Below are 23,410 nucleotides of genomic sequence, written 5' to 3'. Positions count from 1 at the left end.
GGCTAACCAGATTGTCATTTTAGAGGCTAGTTGTAACACTTTTTGCTTTTAGAGTGAAAATTAGGGATAAATTGTATCTTCAATATCCCCTGTGGTTGCTTTATCTGGTAAATTGCCCCAAATACTGAGAGGGATAGTGGGAGGAAGAAGAGAGAGACAGATAGTATAACTTCCTACTAAGGCTTCTTGGATTCATGGATAATTCATAATTCAATTGTGGATTAATCATGGGAATACATATATATATATATATATATATATATATATATATGAATGATTATCTAAGGATCACTTGAATTGGTTCTTCTTATGAGTAATGTTATTTAGGGATTTTGCAGGTGAATTAAATGGACATGGAATGATTTTCTGCAGAGTCAAAATGTTTCTTGAAAAAAATTATTGGAATTTTTGAATTTTTTTAATAATAAACTGAGTCAAAAAATTTCTAAGAGAACTTATTCTGAAATGATAATTGAATTGATAGACATATGCCATTCAGCGTGCAGATAGCTTTTTGACCCACAACACTGCATATATAAGGATAAGCTATATTTTCTTGAAATTATATTCACATGTTTTTTATCTGTGATATTCTGTATTTCTAATCCATAATATCTACATTGCATTTACTTTTGTAGTTTTGTTGTATTCATTGTGATTTTTGCCATAGATATCTATAGATCTATGTGCCAATTTTGCATGATAACAAAATACCTTGGATGGACAAGAGAAAAAATTTTCTTAAATATGGGGAGGTATAAGACTTTTTAAGCAATGAAAAGAGAATAGCTTTATGGCCATTATGCCCATTAAATGACATTTTCCCAGAATAACTGATGTTAATAACTTAAAAATTATATATGTTAAAGTGGACATTTTATAGATACTTATAATAATAAAATTACTTTAATAAGAAACAGCACAAAATACTGACTCAAATATATTTGTAGTGACCGATTTTAATCTATAATATCAGTGACTTTTTGCCATTATATTGTGTGTACATATATATATTAAATAGTTTATTATTTTTAGTAGAAAAAACTAATGACAGGCATGAAACCAACCTTATTGACAGTAAAGGGAGTGGGAGAATCAATATTTAACCAAAAATATAATTTTGCTTGACAGCAATACTCAAAGGATTCCATTTTGTATATATACAGATTAGTTAATAGCTTCAGGCAGCTGTCACATCACATCACATAAGTTCATTGTTTTAGTTAATCAAATAAAAATACACAGATACATTTGGGTTTTAAATGAAATTAACAAAAGAATTTTATAATTATGATTATGATTTAGAAAGCTGCCCTATGCCTTCTTTACTTCATAGCCTTTGAATGATATAGAAATTCTAAAGATTTTACAGAACAGTACTGAGTATACCCCAAGACTAAAAAGTGTTAGGTAAAGCAAATTAATATCCACAGAGAGCAATATAGTACATTCAGTGATATCACTTAGTGGGGTAAATTAGTCGTTTATGAAATGAGACTATCAAGGATTAAGAAAAAACCAAGAAGGGGCAGCTAGGTGGCATAGTATATAAAACACCAGCCTTGGAGTCAAGAGTAGCTGGGTTCAAATATGGTCTCAGACACTTAATAATTACCTAGCTGTGTGGCCTTGGGCAAGTCACTTAACCCCATTTGCCTTGCAAAAATCTAAAAAAAAGATTAAAAATTTTTGTAATGATGTATAAGGCATATTTTTGTAAAAGTCACAATTCATATATGCATATATATATACTTGTTAAATTATATATTATTGTGTAACTATAAATAATGATTTATTGATGTAGTTAAGCATTTTTTGGTCAAACTCATAAATTAATGGTCCAAAAAAAATTCTATACTAAGTCATTTTGTAGGAATAAAAAATTTCTCATGTTTTCACAAGAATCATAAAATATTTAAAATATTTTCTGTTGTTAAATACTAGAGAAGTTACCAAAATCTGATGAAAAACTAATTAATTTAGGTTTTCTAATATCTAGGTACTTTTCAGAATATCTAACCAACCCATGATTAAGATGGGGGGTGGGCAACAGTTTCTTCAACTTTTCCAAATTAAAGTTAATGGATGGTACAAAAATTAGACATGAAAAAATTAAGATTTTTTTAATGACCAAAACTACTTAATCCTTTTGACTTTTAAAAAATTCTCAAGAATGAATATTCATTCACAATTCATTATTCAAAATGAAATAATTTCTCTGGATCATTTGTTTGGCTCAACTATTATAAGAAGCCATATTTATATGCACATTTAAATCTATATGGATATACACATATATGCATTTATGTGTGTTGATATGTTGATACACTATGTGGGACTGGGAAATATAAAGGAGCTATATTATCAATAATAAAAAGACCTATATTCATTCCATGCTAGACAAATGGGAGATCTCAATTCATATGAGCCTAGAGGGCTCCAGAATGATGACCTGATTTACAAATCTGTCTGATCAGATTACTTTGTCATTTTCCTGGAATGGAAAGCAAACTATTATTGCAATAATTTGTAAATGGAGTATATTTACTTCAAGGATGTTCTTTGAATTGGAAGTGTCAATTATACTGTTCTTTAAGTGTGCAAGTGTGTATAAGGGTATACTCAAAGTCAGTAGGTTAATATGCAAAAAAAAGAAAAATACTCTGATTAAGGCAGCAAATTCAACTGATTTTGACCTTAAATTTGTACAACGTACATAAGATGCAGAGCCAGAATGACCCTTACAGTCAGAATCATGGTATTTTTCTCCAGAGGTAGACATTAAGGGTATTAATGAAACCTCTCATTTTTGGACATGAGGGAATTCTAAGTAAAGCATTTTACTCAGTCACACATATAGCAAATAAAAGAACTAGAATCACAACTCAAATTCTTGCTTAGCCTAGTAAAAATTCATTTCCTGGCATCTGAAGTCATGTGTGTTTCAGAGAGTTCTCTTAAACATAGCATCTTCTAGGAGTACTTGGCTAAATAATAAAACAGGTAGGTTCAATTTTTAAAAAGTTTCAAATAGAATACTACAATCTGTTGGGGACATTGGAAAACGTATGGCAAAAGGGTCAGGGTCTTCAAATAATATTAAAGATGGATGAAAGGGATAATGAAAGCTGCATAATATTGTGTTTTCAGGTCATTTTAAGTGGCACCTCTAAATTAACTTTACAATATAACAGTCAGAACATGAATTAGAGCTGTTAGAAAAATAAATTTCCCTGTCCTTTGTGTTACTAGCTTGATACAGTAATGGAAAATATATTCTGAGAACTAGATTGTGTATAGTATTGAATTAGAATTAACTAGCAAATGGATGACATTGCCTCTCAAAAGATCATCATGGACTTTTTGGTTGAAGTTTTTTAAGGGAAATATCATATGCTAGCATTTGTTCTATTTTCAAGCTTCTTGGACTTCACAACACAAGTCTTTTGATAAAGAAGGAGCCCCATACTTAAATGGATTCCTTCCAGCATGCAACAAGTGCCTTTTGGTATTCTCCAAGACCCCATCCCACCCCTTTGATTGGGATTCAAAATGGAGACATATCAAACATATTATGCACTATAGAAGGGATCATTAAACAAGATACAGGTCAAGTATTGTAGAACTTTTTTCTAATTATAAGTATACATGTCAGACATAACTTCTAATCACTGATAACATGACTTTTGTAGATACATACTCATGACAACCTGGAATTGTAGGCAAAATAAGGCAAGGTTCGAGGATTAGAGAAAAGAATACAAAAATACACTACTTGACATTAGGATTCAAATTACAAAATGGAGGAAGGGAAATAAATGATCTTTGTTTCAGCTGTCTTCTCTTAACTCTGCCATCCCATTAGCCATTAATGAAAACTGTAGCAATTGTATTCTTTTATTATGCAGAATATGTCATAAGGGGTGATGACTTTCATGGGGGGAAATGGAAATAAATACTAGTATGAGATTTATTCTGTATTGTGTTTTATTTTCTCTCTTCTTCAGTAAAAAGTAGCTCATGTTAATTTTGTGCCTTTGCATTTTGTGGAAAGAAATATTGTCTCCTATTCATGTGACATATCCCACCTCCATAGAGGACCCATGAGGAATCTCTCATCTTACATTCTATAATTCTATTTCTCATTGGTTGTTTGTACTATAACATATTTGACTCCAGCTAAATGGGCAAGGCAAGAACCTGAGAAATTAAGTTGACTGGACCAAGATGATTTACCATCAGTTGAATGCAGGGAAGAAATTGAGGCATCTTATATCTGGACATAACCTTTTCTCTCTCAACAAATATTTTAAATTTATCAGGTGGATGTTCTTCTCAAGTGGTATAAAAGAGATCATAACATGACAGAAATAGAATCTGCATGGTTCTGAGGGCAACAAGAATGACTGGTGTTTATAAATAATAGATCTACCCATATCCCACCAAGTTTCTCTATTGCATAATGCAATGAGAAAACAGAAAAAGTAACATCTGAAATAATTACAAGAACTAAATAGGGCAGCTAGGTGACGCAGTGGATAAAGCACCGGCCCTGGAGTCAGGAGTACCTGGGTTCGAGTCCGGTCTCAGACACTTGATAATTACCTAGCTGTGTGGTCTTGGGCAAGCCACTTAACCCCATTGCCTTGAAAAAAAACTAAATGGGGTAAACTGAGAAAATTTACCACAGAATCAAATGTCAACCTACAGAGACAGCATAAGATTGTAGAAGAGCCCTGGATTGTAGTTCAAAGCCCTTAGGCTAAAATCCCAAATCTGCCTCTGACTTCAGTAACCTCGTTGGACAAATCATTTAATTTTCCTGAGACTCAATCTCCTCATCTGTAAAATGAGAGGGTTGAACTAGATTACCTCTAAGGTCCTTTCCAGCTTTAAATCTATTATCATAATTGAAGTCAAAATTTAAAAAAAAGACAGAAATTGAATCCAACACTGAAACAGCTAGATAGTGCTTCTGAGGACATTTGAATATGACAAGTTGTAAATATTGTGTGGATTTACACAAAATAAAAAGAGACATTGTGTTTAAGCAATATTATTTGATTTATTTCAGCTAAAAAATTTTTACCCCTAATTGTTTTGTTTAAGATTGGATCATTCACTATCTGCTCAGGTTTTCTTGTTTACCTGCTTTGTTTTCAACTTAATTGTTTAAAGAAAATCTGGAATAATCAATATTTATACCATCTGGCTATATTGTTTGAAACATGTTGCCTTTTGTATGCTTTTGGTGACTACATTTCCTTCCCTTTCATTAGTTGTACAGTTTAAAAGTACTAGAGAGATGTTTGTATTTTCAAAATGGTATTTAATTATCCAGCCATGACTCTTTTATATTGCTCTGTAAGTATTTTTTTCTTTCCCACCTACTTAATACTACTTATTTCATACGTCAACTCTCCATTGACCAACAAAAGCTAAGCTCAAAGGATTTTGATTCTTGAAAACAATGTTCCCTTTGGTTTTGTGCTGAAATCTCCTTAACAAATATTAATATTTTTCAAATTATAAAATATGCATTTATGATAAATCCACTATCTCTAAATATTTATTTATATAATTTCATTATCATGAAAGAACTAAGTATTGTCATGAATAATCATCAACTCTGGGTAATAATAGTAAAATGTTCTTTCTGTATATGATGAGTTTACTAATCTTTTATATATGATGATTGAAGTACTTAATTTTGCTTAAGGCCTAATGATTTTCCTTATCCATTTTATTTGCTTCAGTGGTTCAAATATATATTTAAAGCTTGATATATTTATGCATACATATATATACACACTCATATTTTTGTATCTAAGTAACACATATATAATTTAAATCTTAGGCTGTAAATATTTTCTTTAAATAAAAGCATTAAGATCTTGCACTTTTCATAAAAATCTGTATCAAACCATTACTATATGGCAAGAAATGTAGTCTATAAGATGATTATTATTCTTTGTGATTTCTCTTTATTTTTTCTTTTTTCTATACAAAATATAAAAATGAATTATGTATATTTACATGGAAAATCAGCTCAATTTATTTGATGAAATTAGTCAATTAGTAAAATAGATCAGTTTGATTGACTTAGAATTGACTCCCTTTCCCCCATTTTTTAAATAAAGTAATTCAGTAAATTGTACCAAGTAGTCAATTCAGTCAGAATAGTCAAATCAGTGGTTCATGTAGAAATTGCTGGAATTCCTAATTTATAAAAATTCTCATATAACTTTAAAAGATAGGAGTAGCAAGTAGTGATTACAGTAACAGGAGAAAGTACACATTAAAACAGTAATTTAGATAAATTCCAGTTTTGAGCATGTTGGTAAAAAATAATGCTTAAATATCTTGAAATAAACACACTATATTCATGCTTAGAAAGATATCTTGATAATAATATAAGGAGAATCATTATTTCTTTGGAGCTTTCTCATTTGCCTAATTTCAGTGTTTTAGAATCTTTCCCTCATATAAATTACTAAGCCTCTTAAGTTTATAGAAGGTAAAAATGATTAAAGAGCTGCACTAGGAGAATAAGAAAAGAAATTCTATTCTTAAAAGGGACTAGAGGGGAGAATTAAGATCATAGAAAATTAAGAGTCATAGATCCTAGCTTTAGAATTAATTACTCCCTGTATCCCAGTATTGTTACATTATTTTTTTCAGTTATCAAGTATTTCTTTTCTTGCTCCTACCCTACCCCCTTAAAAGAAGGAAAGGAAAACAGTATGGAAAACATATTCCCACAATAGCCACATACAAAAATGTATTACTTTCTCAATCAGGTTGCACTTCAATTTTGTGTTTTAGGATATCTATGATATATAATGAAGGTAACATCTGAACTGTTCTCTTATATACATTTTAAATAAGTGTATTTGAAAGAACTTAGCTTAAGTCTAGTTCTGAACACTTTAGGGACACATTATCTCATAACATCCTCTTCTACATGGGAAGTACGACCCCATATCCACTAAAGGGCTAGAAAAAAAATATTGTTTCCTCTACTTGCTAAATGCCTTTTGGTTTAAATGTAAATATAAACTTAAGAGTATTAAAAGTTATTATCTATTCTATTTTTCTAGATTCAGCTTCTCTTGATAAATGTGAAAGCAGATGTGAACCCACAGTCATTTTGCTGTGAGCTGTTCTTTGAGATATTTAGTATGAAACGCATGACCATTCTTTGAAATTCTTGAAGTTATATAATGCCCCAGATCTATACTATAGTGGTATGACTTGACACTTTCAATTAGAATGAAGCATCTTCTCTCAGACTTGGATATTTAGTTGACCTTTACAACTACACATTCCACCATGTCCTAAATAGAATCCCATTTTACATAGCATTTGAAGTAATCTTATAATGTCTTTCACAAAATAATTTTATTTTCATGAAAACCTGCCTTTTCATCTATTCTGCCTGACTATTCAATAAATTAAAAACTACCTTTATTGCCCACTTGAATACACCATAATTTTTATCATTCCTCTATCTAGTTTTGGATGAATGTTGCTTTGCATTTTATTGACAGGTATTTGCGTAGCCAAAGATGGGGGGTGGGGGGAGGTGAGAGAGAGAGAGAGAGTGAGAGAGAGTGAGAGAGAGAGAGAGAGAGAGAGAGAGAGAGAGAGAGAGAGAAGAGGAACTATCTAGACTTTTATCCTTCGTGTGCTTTTTTTTTCTTATAACCATTCCACATAGATGGAAACTTCATCTTCTATTCATCAGGTTTTGTGATTTCAGGTTCCTCTTCATACAGGCCATGTAATGGAAAAAAGATAAAACCATAATCTAAATCATGAAATAAGGAGACTGCCTTGAATGAATGAATATCATATTTTACTTTGGAGTTGTGGCTAGTATTTAAATGACTTTTTCATTAGTGTGCAATAGTATTGCCACATTCTAAAGTAACTCATAGATATTTCTTTGTTCAAAGAACATATTAAAGGAACAGAAGTGAAAATCTCTACAGTAATTGTGCAAAATATTTTTCAACTGTACTGAATGGAAGAGGCAGTTAGCCTTGTAATTATAAGTTTTATGGTATTGTTGCACTTATTATTTTCTAAATACTTTAAAAATTCAGGTAACCAGGGCAGTTAAAGTGTATGTGCAACTACTTTTATTTGAAATATAATTTTACAGATTTATAGGGTAATGGTAGGTTTATTAATCATTGATTCAAACTCAAAAATGGTAGTGTCTCTACAGATTGCTTTCTTGAATCACAGATTGATGTTTTCACATTCTTAGTGGTCCTTCTGGGAAGTCAGCAATCATGAATACTGTTACTTTACAAAATAATATCTTAATTTACAAAATACATCTTGATAAATTACTTCTTAAGATCATACAAACCTTCTTTTTGTTTTGTATAACAGACTGACTCTTGTAATGCCATAATTCAGCAAGAAAAGTGATTCTTGGAAATGCGGCTAATATTCTGACAACATATCTGTTCTGGGAGAAGAGTGATATACATCATATTGATGTCATAATTCAAAGCCAGGCTATACATTGACCTTGAAGTGTGTGGTAGTTGATGATAACATCTAAGGAATGAAGACAGCTTGCCCCAGACTCACTAACAATAATCTTTATAATATGTTCCAAAGATTTATTTGATCCTCAATATTTGATCTAACTACAGGCTATCATAGTGTTTCTGTTTCAAAAACAGTGCAACATTTTTTTTTGATCCATTAGTTCTCATGTGATTGAACTTAGAATCATTCTATATTTTTTTGATTTAATTTCTTCTCTTCCCAAAGTGGGAGGGACTATGAGACCCAATTAATTACCACTTGCTGTGGAATGCTGAAGTATTGTGTGTTGTTGCTACCTTACGATACCAGAAGAATAAAGGAAACGCCATTCATATGAAGGTTAAGAGTACTAAAGAATCTGTAAAACCTAAGTAATATGAATCTTTTTTCAGACAGTTCAGAAGCATAAAAATAATTCTTTCTCTTTTCTCTTTGTGAATACCATTTTCTGTTTAAAAGTGAACACAGTAGATGATATTAAAATTATAACCATGTCATTGTTGTTGTTGTGTGTTGTTGTTGTGTGTGTATGTATTTTCTTTTTCATTTTAACCAGCCTCTTATACCTAGAAGTCCCACAAGCAGTGTTGCCACGCCTTCCAGCACCATCAGCACACCCACTAAAAGGGACAGCTCTGCTCTTCAAGATCTCTACATACCCCCTCCTCCAGCAGAACCCTACATCCCCAGGTATTGCACTGACATACTCTGCTTTGTATGCAATCTTTGATTCACACCAGCCACTTAGGAACAATTACAAGACTTTGTTAATTCCCTTTGAATGATCTTCTCCCACCAAAGCAATATAAAAAGATTTTGAAATATCCTTGTATTCTATTCATGATATTGACATGTATCTGTAACCAAAAAATAACAATAATCCCAACTTCATGACCAGAATGCTCCAGATTCCCAAATTATTTTGAAGACCTTTTTTAAGGAAAAATGAGAGAACATTTATAACCACATATTAGTAAAATAGAGGCTATGAGGCATAAGTAGTTGAATTTTCTAACTTTTGCTTACCCAAAATGTCTATTTCTAGCCTTTTTGATAGAGAGAGAGAGAATCAAGAGCAAAAGAGCATTGATTTTTAAATGGATTTTCTAAACTGACTAGTCTTTCCTCCATTTCATCTCCAGTTTCCTGCTTGAAATTCCTGACATGTCCAGATGAGTGTAGCTTTTCTGTTATTCATTCTGTACTGGAGCATTCTGATATTCAACTTGGTGGAATGCTGCAGTGCAGAAAATACAGGGAGAACTTAAAACTGAATGGGAATAATTGACAGCAGTGATGGGAATTTAATTCCATTTTTTTTAAATTAGTCATATAGAACCTCAAAAACTCAATCAGGCAGTGATTTCAAATTTTTTTTTGTCAAATGGCAAGTCTAACCCTTAATGTTTCCAGCATATATAAATTGACATGTAAATTAAGTCTCTGCATTCTTTGACTTCTATCTGAATACATTAGGGATTTTTCATGTTTATATATAAATAGTGTTTTCTATAAGTGACTTTATTTATTACTTTGTTATTACATTGCTAAATTCAGTAGGCATTTATTATTACAATATTCCCTTTGAATTCACCTAATTTAGGAACTTTCTTACATCTGGAAGACACTTTAATTCTTTGTATTTTAAACATGAGTAATTAGTGACTTGGGAATTTAACATTATTGACTAGACTCACTAACTTTCTCAAGATGGGAAGAGATATGAGTGGTTATTTTCTTAAACCAAAACAATTCAATTATACATCCTCCCCAATTAATCATATAAACTTCCCTTAAAAACTTCCATTAAGAGGTAAGCCATTACCTCTTGAGTCAGCCTAGTCCACTTTTGGATAGCCCTGATTCTTGGAAAGTTTTTCCTTATATCTAACCCAAATTTTCTTCTCTGTACTTCTACCCATTGATCCTAATTTTGTACCATGTGAGCATCCAAAATAAAACAAATAACTTTCACATTGTAGTATCACAAATATTGGAAGATAAACATCAGCCCCACCTCCCATCCCCTTTGTGTTTTCTCTTCTTCTGACAAAACATTCTTAAGTTCCACTATTTAATCTTCATATATCATGGTCTCTAGTTCTCTAACTATACTGATTGTTCTTGTTCTCCAATATCTTTCTTTAAATGTACCAAACAAAACTGAACATTCCAGTACTCATCTGAATTAGGACTGTTTTCCTATGTCCTAAACTCTGATTTTCTTAATGCAAGCTTAAATTTAGTATTTTTGTTATTTTGTCTCACTATTAATGTCTCAAATTGACCAAGAAAATAATTATAGAATCTTTTAATATGAAGCATCATCTTGTGAACATAAATTTAATATTTATTTAAATGTGAAATATAATATTTGTCTATGCTAAATTTCATCTTATTATGTTTGGCCCATTCTATCATGTGAAAGTCTTCTTTTGCCCCTGACTGTCATAGAATAAGTCAATTTTACTCTGCCAACTTTCTATCACATATTATTAATTAAGCATACTTTCAACCATGTCAATGATAAAAATATTAAATAATACAAAGACTAAGATAAATTCATGGGAAACTCTAGCATGGTATCCTTCAAAATCGACAATCAGTCATTAATGGCTATTCTTTGGGTTCAGTCATTCAACCATTTCTGAATCTATGTAATTGTGCCATTGTCTATCTCTCCATTATGCCCAAAAAGGATAACATGAAACATTTTGTTGGATATTTTGCTAAAATGTAGGTGATCTCTATAAAACATTCTTCTGATATGCAGTCCAATTACCTGTCCACAAAGAAGTTGTCTGGCATGACCTTTTCATGATAAAGTTATAATGACTTGGTGATTATCATTTCCCTTTATTAATATTTTAGACCATTAATTTAATATGGTTTACAATTCTTTGAATAATCAAAGTCAGGTTCATTGGAATCAATTTCCTTCCCTTTTTTTTCTCTTGAAAATCAGGAGTTTGGGGGTGGCTAGGTGCTGCAATGGATACAGCACCAGCCCTGGAGTCAGGAGGACCTGAGTTCAAAATAGGCCTCAGACACTTAATAATTATCTAGCTGTGTGACCTTGGACAAGCCAATTAACACCATTGCCTTGCAAAAACCTTAAAAAAAAAGAAAGAAAATCAGGAGTTTGACCTTCTCAGGTACCATGGTACTTCTATTCTCCATGATCTTTCAGAAATGATTGAAATAATCCAGCAATGATTTTTCCAGTTCTTTTGGTACCCCAAGATGTAGTTCTTATGGAATTGAGTAGAATTCATCACTAACCAACTTCATCTCCCTACTAATGACATTTTTGTTCTGCTCTTTCCATTACAAATGACATCAGAAATATTGACTTCTCTTTTTTCATTATTATCCATCCACTAATGAATAGTTCTATCTCTTCTTCAAATTTCTTTTTTAATACAACTAACTTAATAGCTTAATAAAATAACCTTCACATATGACTTAATAAAGCCTCCTTTTTGTCCAAGTATTCTCCACCAAACTCAACTCATAATGCCACACTTTTTACCTATCCTTTTCTTGTTATGTTAGCTAGTTAGTTTCATCTAGTTTCACAATGGTCTTTTTTCAACTGCTCTTCTTTTTCTTTCTATATGGAATTGCTTTTATTTTTACCTTTAGAATTTCTTGAGCAATATATTCTACTGAAGAAGACTTCCTCTATAGAATTTTAGTCTGTAGGTTGCCAAGTGTCTGTTTTCAAAAACCATATCCAATTTCATGTCCAAAAAACTAAGGTACATGTTAGACTCTACTTAACTTTTTTCTTCTCTCTCCTAAATTCTAAAGTAGAGCTATCATTTTTCTCCTAAAGTTCTGATTCCTTCTGTTTTAACAACCAGTTTTTCTTTGGTAATAATCTCAAATTTAGAATAAAGTTTCCCCTTGTTAATTTTTTCATCTTTGAAAGGATAAGATATCATTCAGGCAGGCTAAGAATGTATTTATTATTCTGCTTCTGGTGGAGAAGAGCTCCGGATATCCAGATCATCAAATCCCTCATTACTGTTTAGTGTCTCCTAGACTTGTATTGTTTTCTAAAAAGAAAATCTGTATATCTATAATTTTTTTTCCTTCAGGTCAAGGGAGCTGCAAATTGTTATAATGAAAATATTGCTTCTATTTCTCCTTTCATTGATTGTTATGCTTTCTGCCATACTTCCTCTTCAGATTTATACATTTCTGTACATGAGCATAGGTTTCTAAGGTATAATGTTACTTTGCAAGCCCCATCTATTTATCCTGCTCTTCTGAAATTAAATATATCTCCCTGTCTCACATTCTACAGATAAATTCTATCTAACCATGAATTAGTGTTGACTCTGAGATCAAATATACTTCCTTCCATTTGGTTCTTGAGTCTTATAATTCATTGCCCCTGTTTTCAGCATTTTCATATAAACATAGGAAATCATGAAAACTTTTCCTGGCCCCTACTTTGAATTTCTTTCTTCTTTAAATTTAAATCTCTACTGTTATTCTTCCAAATATTATAATGGTTTTTCATTGTAGTAACTAATTCCTTAGCAAGTACCCCTGCTCAGTTTTCTCACTTTTTTCCAGTTAAAATTTGCAGAATTCCATCTATATGTGTGTATAAAAATTTTTGCTAGTCCAAAATAAATGCATAGCCCCAGATTAAAAAAAATCTATTATTTCTATATTCTGTGCTTTTAGTACTTTATTATATAATTTCACTTTGAAGTCAAGTGCACATGAACATTTGTACCCATCTGAAATATCAATTTCATTTTTATGTCAGGACAAGGCAATAGATGTTGTAGAATTATACAATGAGAAATAATGAGAGTGTATGATTTAAATATGAAGAGGATGATATTTTTTATTTTCCTCAGTTTTAACTAAAACTAGGAACAACAGTTTACAGAGCCCTATTCTCCAGATGAAAAAGTCTTAGGGATTAAGTAATAAAGACTAAATAAAATAAATCTGTGATATATTTTTCCCATTTTTACCCCTTTTTCCCAGTTTAAAAAAGCTGTGTACTTTCTTATTAAATAGGAGATATTTTAGTACATGAAAACAGGAATTGTTACCACTAGATTGTATGGATGTGGTTATGAATGAGAGTACAATGAGAGATAGTTTTAATTTAAAACATCCAGGAATAGCCAAGTGATCATTTTAGTCATATGAATGATATTGATACATATATTAGTAGAATTTCTTCAAAGTAATGAGTTTTCTTCAAAATGGAGATGAACCTTTTTTGATAACATATAAAGTGTTTTGAATTAAAATTTAAATGAAATTAAAATTATCATTGCTCTAGTGTAAAAATTAATTGAAAGAATGCATTTGTAATCCATATTAGTAGAATAATTTGGGTATAACTGCTATACTACCAATATATTTATCCCAAGAAAAGATGATAAAAGATGTTAAATACACATGTTGTAACTAGTTATAAAATACATTTCTAGAATCATAAAATATAAATTCTCATTCTTTTTATGCTTTATACTTACATGCAAATTCACATAAGTATACCAATATAATGCATGACTTTGGACATTGCCAGATTCTTCAACTGTGATGCAGCTTAAAACATGCACAATTCATATTTGGACAACTGTGAAATTAATTACTATTGTCTTAATTCTCCTGTTTGTATCATTAAATGAGGATGAAGTAGAGCTAGAATACTGTTGCCACCAATGCACTGAAAGAGAGAAAATCAAGAGAGAGTAACTTAAGTAATATTGTCATCATGATTTACTCTAGACAAGCTGACCAAAAGAAAAATGGGAGATATTCAGAATACTTATGATAAACCTGCAACTTAATTTGCAATTAAGGTTCCCTGACAATCTGAGCTTCTTCCTGTTTTACTTTTTTTTGTAGTTTTTCCACTCTCCTTGAATCAATTTATGATGAACCATCTCAAGATGGAAACAACCATAGTTCATGGTCTTCCTTCTTATTAGACAGGTAGTAGATCATAATTATTTGATTTCTTCAACATAATGAGGCTATAGAATTAAGATGTTGTGAGTTAGCCATAATATGGATTTCAGTTCCATTTGATTCAGATGTGTTGTAGGGATTTTAAAACTCCAATTATAAAAACTAAGGGATGAAAATGAATTTAAAATGTCATGTAATACTACCTGAACCTGAATTGTTTCGGAGAAATTCTATTCTTCATTTATAATATTCCCCCCAATATTGTCATATAGTTAATCCCTTCTTGAAAACCTCCAAAGATAAGACCTCATCACAGACCATTCCATGAACTTTGATTGTTCAGAAGTTCTTTCTCATATTAAACTGGAATCTTCTCTGAATCCTCCATTGATTGACTTTAATTATATCTCCTGGAGTACAGTACAATGAACATAACTATTTTTGTACATGAAAATCTTTCAAATATAGGGAACAGAATGCCTCCCTGTCTACTTTTCTTTTAAACTAGATAGTCACATTGCCTTCAGCTGATATTTATATGTCATGGCTTCAAAATTCTTCTTTATCATTGACACCCTTCTCTGAATCAATTCCACCATCTTTGTAATTCATTTAAAAGTGATAATCAAAATTGAATGTGATACTCAAAATGTGGAATGACCAGGGAAAAGTACAGTGGAATCATCATTTCTCTTGCTATTGAAATGAGACCTACAGCCACATCGACTTTCATGGCTACCACACAGATAAACAATTCTTATAAGACTTGCAAGCTATTTGATCTCCAGGTCAGTGTTACTTGAACTCCTGCCTACCTGCATCAGCCCCAAACTCTTACTAGGGCAATTGAATTCTTAAACCATGAAAATCATATATGCTTATCTGTAGATAAGCAAACGCTTGAATGTGGAGAATTTTTATGAGTAATTAAAGTCAGGCAAAATATCAGTACTCTCTGAATGAGAGATAAATGGGAGATTCATATTAATTTACACAAGATCTGTAAGGAAAATTGGATTAAACAATTATTGTTTTGTGACACTTCTAGGATTCAGGAACCTTTCTTGATTATTTTGAAAAATCTAAAAGGCAAAGCAAGTACACAACTTTTAAAAAATAATGGGAGTGGCTAGGTGGCGCAGTGGATAAAGGGTGGCTAGGTGGTGAAGTGGATAAAGCACCAGCCCTGAAGTCAGGAGTACCTGGGTTCAAATCTGGTCTCAGGCACTTAATAATTACCTACCTGTGTGGCCTTGGGCAAGCCACTTAACCCCATTTGCCTTGAAAAAAAAGAAACCTAAAAAAACAAATAATGACCCTTAATTCTAGTGGACCTGAATGGTGGCAAGAAGGTTTTTCAAATTTTGACTATTTATAGATACTGGGCCAGAAGACTTTCTCAACTATATATCTGAAAATTTCTGTAACCTAAATGTGGCATATATTTTAGCATTATAGAAAACTTCCTATCCATGTAGCATATTAAGAATTAATTTAAACAGCTAATTTCAACAACCTGTTTTTACCATTCAAAATTAATTTAGCTTCATGTTTTTGCCTCTAAAATTTTATAATACAAAATATCACCACTACATTCACTCATGTCAGTGTTTAGGATTCATTACATAAACAATCACAGAGAAAAAAATAACTGATGTTGGACAAGAAACAAACACATTTTCATCTATATTCCATATGCTCCTAAAATTATATCTCTCTACTATTTTCATCTATTATCTTTTGTTTGAACGACTGAAACAAAGTAAAACAAATATTATCCATCTTCCTTGTAATATCCTTTCAAATACTAGTAGACAACCATCATTTTATTTTTCTACCACCCCCCATGCCAGTCTTCTTTCCTCTGCACATACTTCTAGTTCATTGGACTAAAGCATAATTTCAAGTCCCCTCACCATTTTTCTCACTCTTTCCTAGAGGTATTGCATTTTGCCAAAGTACTTCTTAAAATGTGGCATCCAGAATTGAATATAATGCTGCAAATGGGGTCTGATCAAGGTCAAGCAGACTAAAATAGTCAGCTTCCCTCATTCTTGACACTAAGCCGTTTTTCAATTTATCCTAAATCAAATTTTTGGCTGTTATATCACCCTATTGAATTATATTGAACTAAATCCACTATTAGCCTATCTGTAGATCCCCTATCCTGTACAATGAAGTTGATTTTTCAAACCCATTAGAACTTTATATTTATCCCTATTAAATTTCATCTTATTATCTTTTACTCATATTTCTAGTCTATCAAGATTTTTAAGCATTCTGATTATGTCATTTACCACATTTTCCTTCCCAGCTTCATGTCATCTACTAATTTGATAAACATGTCACTTCTGCCTTTACCGAAAGCAATGGAAAAAATATAAACTATTTATAGGTCTAATAATGGAACTCTATACTGCTCTTCTAGTGACTTTCCTCTAATCTGACATCAATATAATCTTTTTCATTCAATTAGTTTCCAATCTACCTAATAATAGTATCATCCAGGCTATACCTCTCCATTTTGTCCACAAGGAAACATGATATTCTTGGTCAAATGACTTCCTGAAATCTTAAGTCTATGTCATTTCTCCAGTATGTTTCTAATAAACCTACCAAAAAAAGGTAATAAAATTATTTGGCTCAATGTGATGAAGATTTTCCTTTCAAAAGTTCCACAATCCATCACTTTAATAATATATTCTAGAACTTGGCCAGAAATTAAACTTTTTAAAAACAACTAACTGAAACTTGGAATAATACATCTTCTCCTTTTAAGAAGTGGAGCATTTTCCCATTTTCAGTTCTGTGACCCTTTATCTTACTTTCTACTATTTTTCAAATTGCAGGGGTGGGGAGAAGAATTATTTAATTCTAAAGAAGTTTTAATTATGCCTTATTTAGTGATTCTCAAAAAAATGGCATAACCCATTGATATGGTTTTAGTATGCTCCTGAAAATATCCTTTAAATAAAATAATAGGGATAAAATGAGACTAAATCTGGGTCAGAACTGACAGAACTATAAAGTTAGAGCTAAAGATTTGGAACTATGCTAACTGATTTTACAGTGTTTTCCTTTCTGGAAAAATAAATATATATGCTTATGTCCTAAAAATGTCACTTGCTATGTATGTATGGAGGAAGACAAAGTAGCATAGAAGCAGTCAAAATAAGACCTGAGTTCTAATTCTAATTCTATAACCTCCTAATAGAAATTAGAGTAAATTATTTTACCTCTCTAAACTTTAGGTTCCTCTATATTAAAATGACTATAATACTTACACTACTTTCTTCATATATGAAAGAATTTTGCAAGTTGTGATGCACTATATAAATAAAAGAATTTTTATTGTTATTTCTTTTTTATCTCCACTCCATTCTGCTCTTTTCCAAATCTCCTTTTCATTATCCCTCCTTCCCACCATAGGGATGAAAAAGGAAACCTTCCTTGTGATGATCTCAGTAGGCATCTAGTGGGCAAGCCAGTTCATAAAGGATCTGAATCTCCAAATTCATTTCTTGACCAAGAATATCGGAAGAGATTTAATGTGGTTGAAGAAGATGCTGTTTTATATTGCTATGAGTATGATAAAGGAAGATCAAGCAGTCAAGGAAGAAGAGAAAGTACTCCAACTTATGGTAATTTAAAAAAAATTTCTCTATAGTTTTCATAGGCATAGTCTAGTGTTGGTATCCAAATCAGACTCAATGAAAACACTGTCTTTGAGGTTTAGGACATTTGATGATGCAGTTAGTTTATCCCTACATATTAATTTATCTTTTGTTAATTTCATTTTCTTTTGCCAAACATCATTTATTCCACCAAGTGAAAACCCTAACTATAATTGAAATGATGAGTTCATTAACAATTCCAAAAAACATCCATCTTTCATTAGTAGAAATATGTGCAGTTAGAATTTTTGTGTTGAACCTAGGATTTTCTTAATATCCTATAGCATTTAATCTTCTCAGGAGGTCCAAAATCAGCAACTTAAGATTTCATCTCTTCTGAATGTTTTTAAGGAATCTATTAAATGTGCAAAGGAAAATGTAATTGTTCATACTTTCTACTTTGTTTTGGAGAAATGTTTCAAATAGCACTTGAGATTTGTTTTTTATACAATCATACAAGTACTGAGGGCCTATTATGTACCTGATTTTACAGTAAATCCTAAACATAAGTCAACTCTTTCATAAGTGTTCCAAGATTTCCTAAAAATTATTGAAATTGAAGTGAGTGTTTAGAGAAAGTGTGTAATGATTAAAATAAGAAATGAGTGGTCCATTATTTAATGAACTAGGTACTTCCTTGAATATTACTACTCTATGTCTCAGGGATGTTATGATCCTTTCTTGAGGTGCTGGAGAGAAACTTAAAACCAGTATCTTTCAAACAACATATAACATGTATGACTTTTTTCTTAAAATAGAATGATACATCACAAAAAATGCTTAGAATCACAGAAGTAAATAGTAGAGCCTGTTCAAGATAAAGTAGATTCTACGATTTTATACCCTTTTGGGATTTTAAAAGAAAAAAACTAATGAATCTGTAGAAAGCTGTACCCAACAGATGAAAAGGAGCAATACTATATTTTTAAACTTCCAAAGCCAATATCATAAGAAGCAGATTTGCTAGAGTATACTTGTTTTAGTATTCTCAATTCCAAAATTATTCAATTAGAAAAGAGCTCAGCAGAAATATTTGTGGGACCAAAACATAGTTTTGAGCTTTAGATTTTCTTGGAATCTTAGAAGAGTAATAATATAATTCAAATATTTGTTTTAAATTTATTGGTTAAGAATTCTATCTACCTATCAGGGATATGTCTTTCAGACCATATTTTCTGAAAAAAAAAACCATTGAATCATGTTTTATGATGCTGTGCTAATATTACTCTCCTAAGGAGAGTCAGGATTTGACATGTAATCTTTAAAAAAAAAACTCAGTTTCCCTCTACAGTTTTAACAAAGTTTTTAAACTGTCCCATATTAGTCATAAATTAAGAATAAAGTTTAAAATGTTATATTTTAGATAATTAAAGTTTAAAGCTGTATTAAGACTTTTGTATTAAGACCTTGTATAATTTTTCTTTCTAATTACTTACAGTTCACACATCTGTTTCTTATGATATTGGCTTTAGAAGTTGAAAAATATTAGTATTGCTCCTTTTCATCTGTTGGGTACAGCTTTCTACAGATTCATTAGTTTTTTCTTTTAAAATCTTGAAAGGGTATAAAATCGTAGGATCTACTTTATCTTGAACAGGCTCTACTATTTACTTCTGTGGTTCTAAGTATTTTTTGTGATGTATCATTCTATTTTAAGAAAAAAAGCCATATATGTTGTTTGAAAGATGCTGGATGCAGGTTTCTCTCTCCCCACCTCCCCCAAATATTCAACTTGCCCCTCTCAGTAAGATAAAATTTCATGTAGGTGTTGGTAGGGAAAAGATCACAAGGTTCAGTCCTTCAGTGAGTCTCTACATTGGAAGCAATAATTATTGATCCTATCAGAGAAAGATATTCCCAAGAGCCTATATTCTAATAATAAGCGTAAGATTTCCTCCAGATGAAGGCATTGATAACTGAAAACTGACAGTGAACATTTATTATTTTTTCTCTTTGTCCCCCTAAAAAAATCTCTCCAAACAAGGACTGTATCAATGCCAGAGCTTGCCTTGTCCTTGCATTAGATCCACAATCCTACTTGCAATGGACATTCTCTTCTTAGATCTGCCTGATAGAAACCTTGGTTTTACAGTACAGAAGTTGCTGCTTTTTGTTCTTTGTCTTCAGTATAGACTAAGTCAGACACCAAGTTCCCCAAGTGCCTCAGGTTTTCACAATTGACAATTTGCAGTAACGTTCTATACAGGGTGCTCCAAAGTTATTAAAGCATAATAATGCCCTAAGACTTTTGGGACACTCTGTATAGTGATTAGCTATAAACCCATAGATATACAATCATTCTTTTTGTTGTTGTTGTTGTTGTTTTTGCAAGGCAATGGGCTTAAGTTGCTTGCCCAAGGGCACACAGCTAGGTAATTATTAAGTGTCTGAAGGCAGATTTGAACTCGGGTACTCCTGACTCCAGGGCCAGTGCTCTATGCACTGTGCCACCTAGCCACCCCTGCAATCATTCTTTATCTTCAGTTTCCTATTCATCCTGAGTCTTTCCTAATTCAATTTGATTGTGCAACCATTTATTAAGTGAACACTAAAATGATACGGTGGTATCAAAATTTTAAAAAGACAGATTATAACCTCAAGGAGCTTGCATTCAAATGATAGAGTAAGAAGGGAAGGCATATATACAAATTACTGAAAAAAAATAAAAATGAGATGAGTAGAAAAGAGGCCCAAAGTCCAAAGGTCCAAAGACAAATTTCATGAGAAAGAGATCACTACTCATAACAAGTATTTAGACCACTTTCTATGCGTATATTAAAGCCTGCTGACTGAAAATATTTGGTCAGTGACATCAAAATCCTTTACTCATTTGACCAGTTTGATAATTTTTTTTTATTTTCTGCCATATTTTCCTTTCTCTCTACATTGTGTGACCTTGAATTTCACTTGGAATCAATCATGTAACCCTTCTTTACAATTTTCTAAGTTGAGCTCATCCTCGCCTCCATACTAATAGTTCTCAAAATTATAATTACTAGTCAGAGCTAACCTCTTGCCTGAGACATTAATTTGGATCAATGCAATGGAAAACAGACGTGCTCACAATTCCAATGCAAGTCTAATATTTTTTTTCACTAACCCATACTTGACCTCACACTCCTGCTAGATTCTTGCCCAGTCAACAGTAAAGTAGATCTTCAAAACTGGGGATAAGAGAAATCAAGCTGGTCTTGACATCTTTATCAAGAGACATTTAAAAGATAAAATGCATATTCAGGGTCCTCAAAAATCTTAGTCCTAAATCCAAGGTTTTCCTAAGAGATAGGGCTGGATTTAACTTCAAGCAAGTGCAAAGTCAAGAGCAAAATAACTTGATTCACAAAAAGTTCTACCCAAATCATAACAACTAGTGCTTCTATCTCAGAATACATCTCAGAATCTCAGTATATATCAGAATCCAATATATAAAAAGTCACATGCCTAAATAAATTAATCAGTAGATAGTTTCTTTATTCATATTAATATTGTCCTATAAAATTTTTCTTGTACAATTTTGATTCATATTACCATTGTTATCTGGGACAGAGAGCATAATGGATAGCATGTGAGGTCTTGCTGTGGTAATGAAGACTCTTCTTCCTAAATTCAAATCTGATCTTAGACAGTTTCTAGCTGTGTGACCCTGGGCAAGTCACTTAACCTTGTTTGCTTCAATTTTCTCATTTGCAAAATGAGCTGGAGAAAGAATTGGTAAACTGCTCATGAAATGTCGGACAAGACTGAAAAATAACTGAACAATCTTTGGTCACTATGGTAAATTTTGAAATTTTTATCCTATGTATTGCTATTCCCAAAAAGAAACATGAAGGAAGAGCTAGAGAGTAAGTTTCCCAAAGCAGGAAGACCTGGGTTCAAATGTTATTTCATTAACCATTTGGGCAAGTTTTTTGACTCCTTAGTACCCCCAAACAATTCTAATAAAACTATAAATTGGGGCAGCTAGGTGGCATAGTGAATAAAGCACCGGCCTTGGAGTCAGGAGTACCTGGGTTCAAATCCAGTCTCAGACACATAATAATTACCTAGCTGTGTGGCCTTGAGCAAGCCACTTAACCCCATTTGCCTTGCAAAAAATCTAAAAAAAACCCACTATAAATTGCATTGAAATTGCATTGTATCTCTTTGCCATTGAAATAACAATACAATTCAAAGTCCTATTTATTTTCTCATCAAATATAAGTAATACATTTTAATATAAGTAATATGACTACTGCAACATCATGTCAAGTAACTTTTATGGCAGTTTGGGGGCACAGTCAATCAAACCCTAGAATCAAGACATCTTAGGTTCTAATCTAACCTCAGATACTTATTAACTGTGTCAGTCAAGTCATTTTGTCTCTAAATTTCCTCAAAATGGGGGCAATAACAAAAGCATTTCCATCCCAGGATTCTTGTGAGAATGACCTGAGATAATATGTGTAAATCATTTAGCATAGTGCCTAAAATATAATAATTAATTAATTAATTACTTAGATTTGTAAAGGGAAAATCCACTTGTACCTGAGAGTAGCAAAATTTGAAGGTGGAGGTGAAACTTTGGTGGAATCTTGAAAACTTAATGATTTAACCAGAAATAGAATTAAGTGATTGCTAATATGTCACCCCTTCATATTAGAGCATTCAAAATATCAAGTAAGCCCTTCAAATAGGTACAAATGACAGGAAAATTCTGGCGTATGTATAACTAATGAAAAGAAAGATGTTAAAGAGGACTGCCAAAACTTAATTCTAAGAATAGCTACAAAGAGAGATTTAATTGTTAACCTGTTTTATCCATTTAATTCAGTCAATGATTGAAAATTAAGCCTATCCCTGCTTCCCCTTTTCTCTGCTGTTCACAACCAATCTTTCATTGGATGCAGTCAATTGAGGAGAGATTATAATACAGTAATTTGAAATCAGAAAATCTGATTTCAAATATTACTTGAATTCATTAAGGTTCACTTACTAGCCATGAGACCTTTGGAAAGTCATTTAACCTCTCAAGCCTTTCTCTTTTTCTTCTATAAAAAAAATGAAGGTATTGGACTTGATGATTTTGAAGGTTCCTTCCAGGTCTAAATCCATGATCATATGAATGTTTTCTAAACTAAATCATGCCATTGTTTTAATCTTATTTCTGCAGCTTATTCTGTCCCAGTTCTGTTTTATGTAGAGCCTCCAGGCTAAAGTCAGATATATCTTAAAACTTT

At 31.8% G+C, this 23,410-nt stretch overlaps 1 protein-coding gene across 6 annotated transcripts in view; it reads left to right on the top strand.

The window, feature by feature from the left end:
- CNKSR2 (connector enhancer of kinase suppressor of Ras 2) overlaps positions 1 to 23,410 on the top strand; it is a 338,317-nt gene that overhangs the window by 182,161 nt on the left and 132,746 nt on the right. For all 6 annotated transcript variants that reach the window (XM_074214261.1, XM_074214260.1, XM_074214259.1 and 3 more), the window contains 2 exons: positions 9,125 to 9,258; positions 17,950 to 18,161. In XM_074214261.1, the coding sequence (XP_074070362.1) occupies positions 9,125 to 9,258; positions 17,950 to 18,161 (346 nt within the window). The remainder of the gene's footprint in view (positions 1 to 9,124; positions 9,259 to 17,949; positions 18,162 to 23,410) is intronic.

The sequence above is a fragment of the Macrotis lagotis genome, chromosome 1 (genome assembly GCF_037893015.1).
Source record: "Macrotis lagotis isolate mMagLag1 chromosome 1, bilby.v1.9.chrom.fasta, whole genome shotgun sequence".
Taxonomy (NCBI): domain Eukaryota; kingdom Metazoa; phylum Chordata; class Mammalia; order Peramelemorphia; family Peramelidae; genus Macrotis; species Macrotis lagotis.
This window is presented reverse-complemented; position numbering and strand designations above follow the sequence as displayed.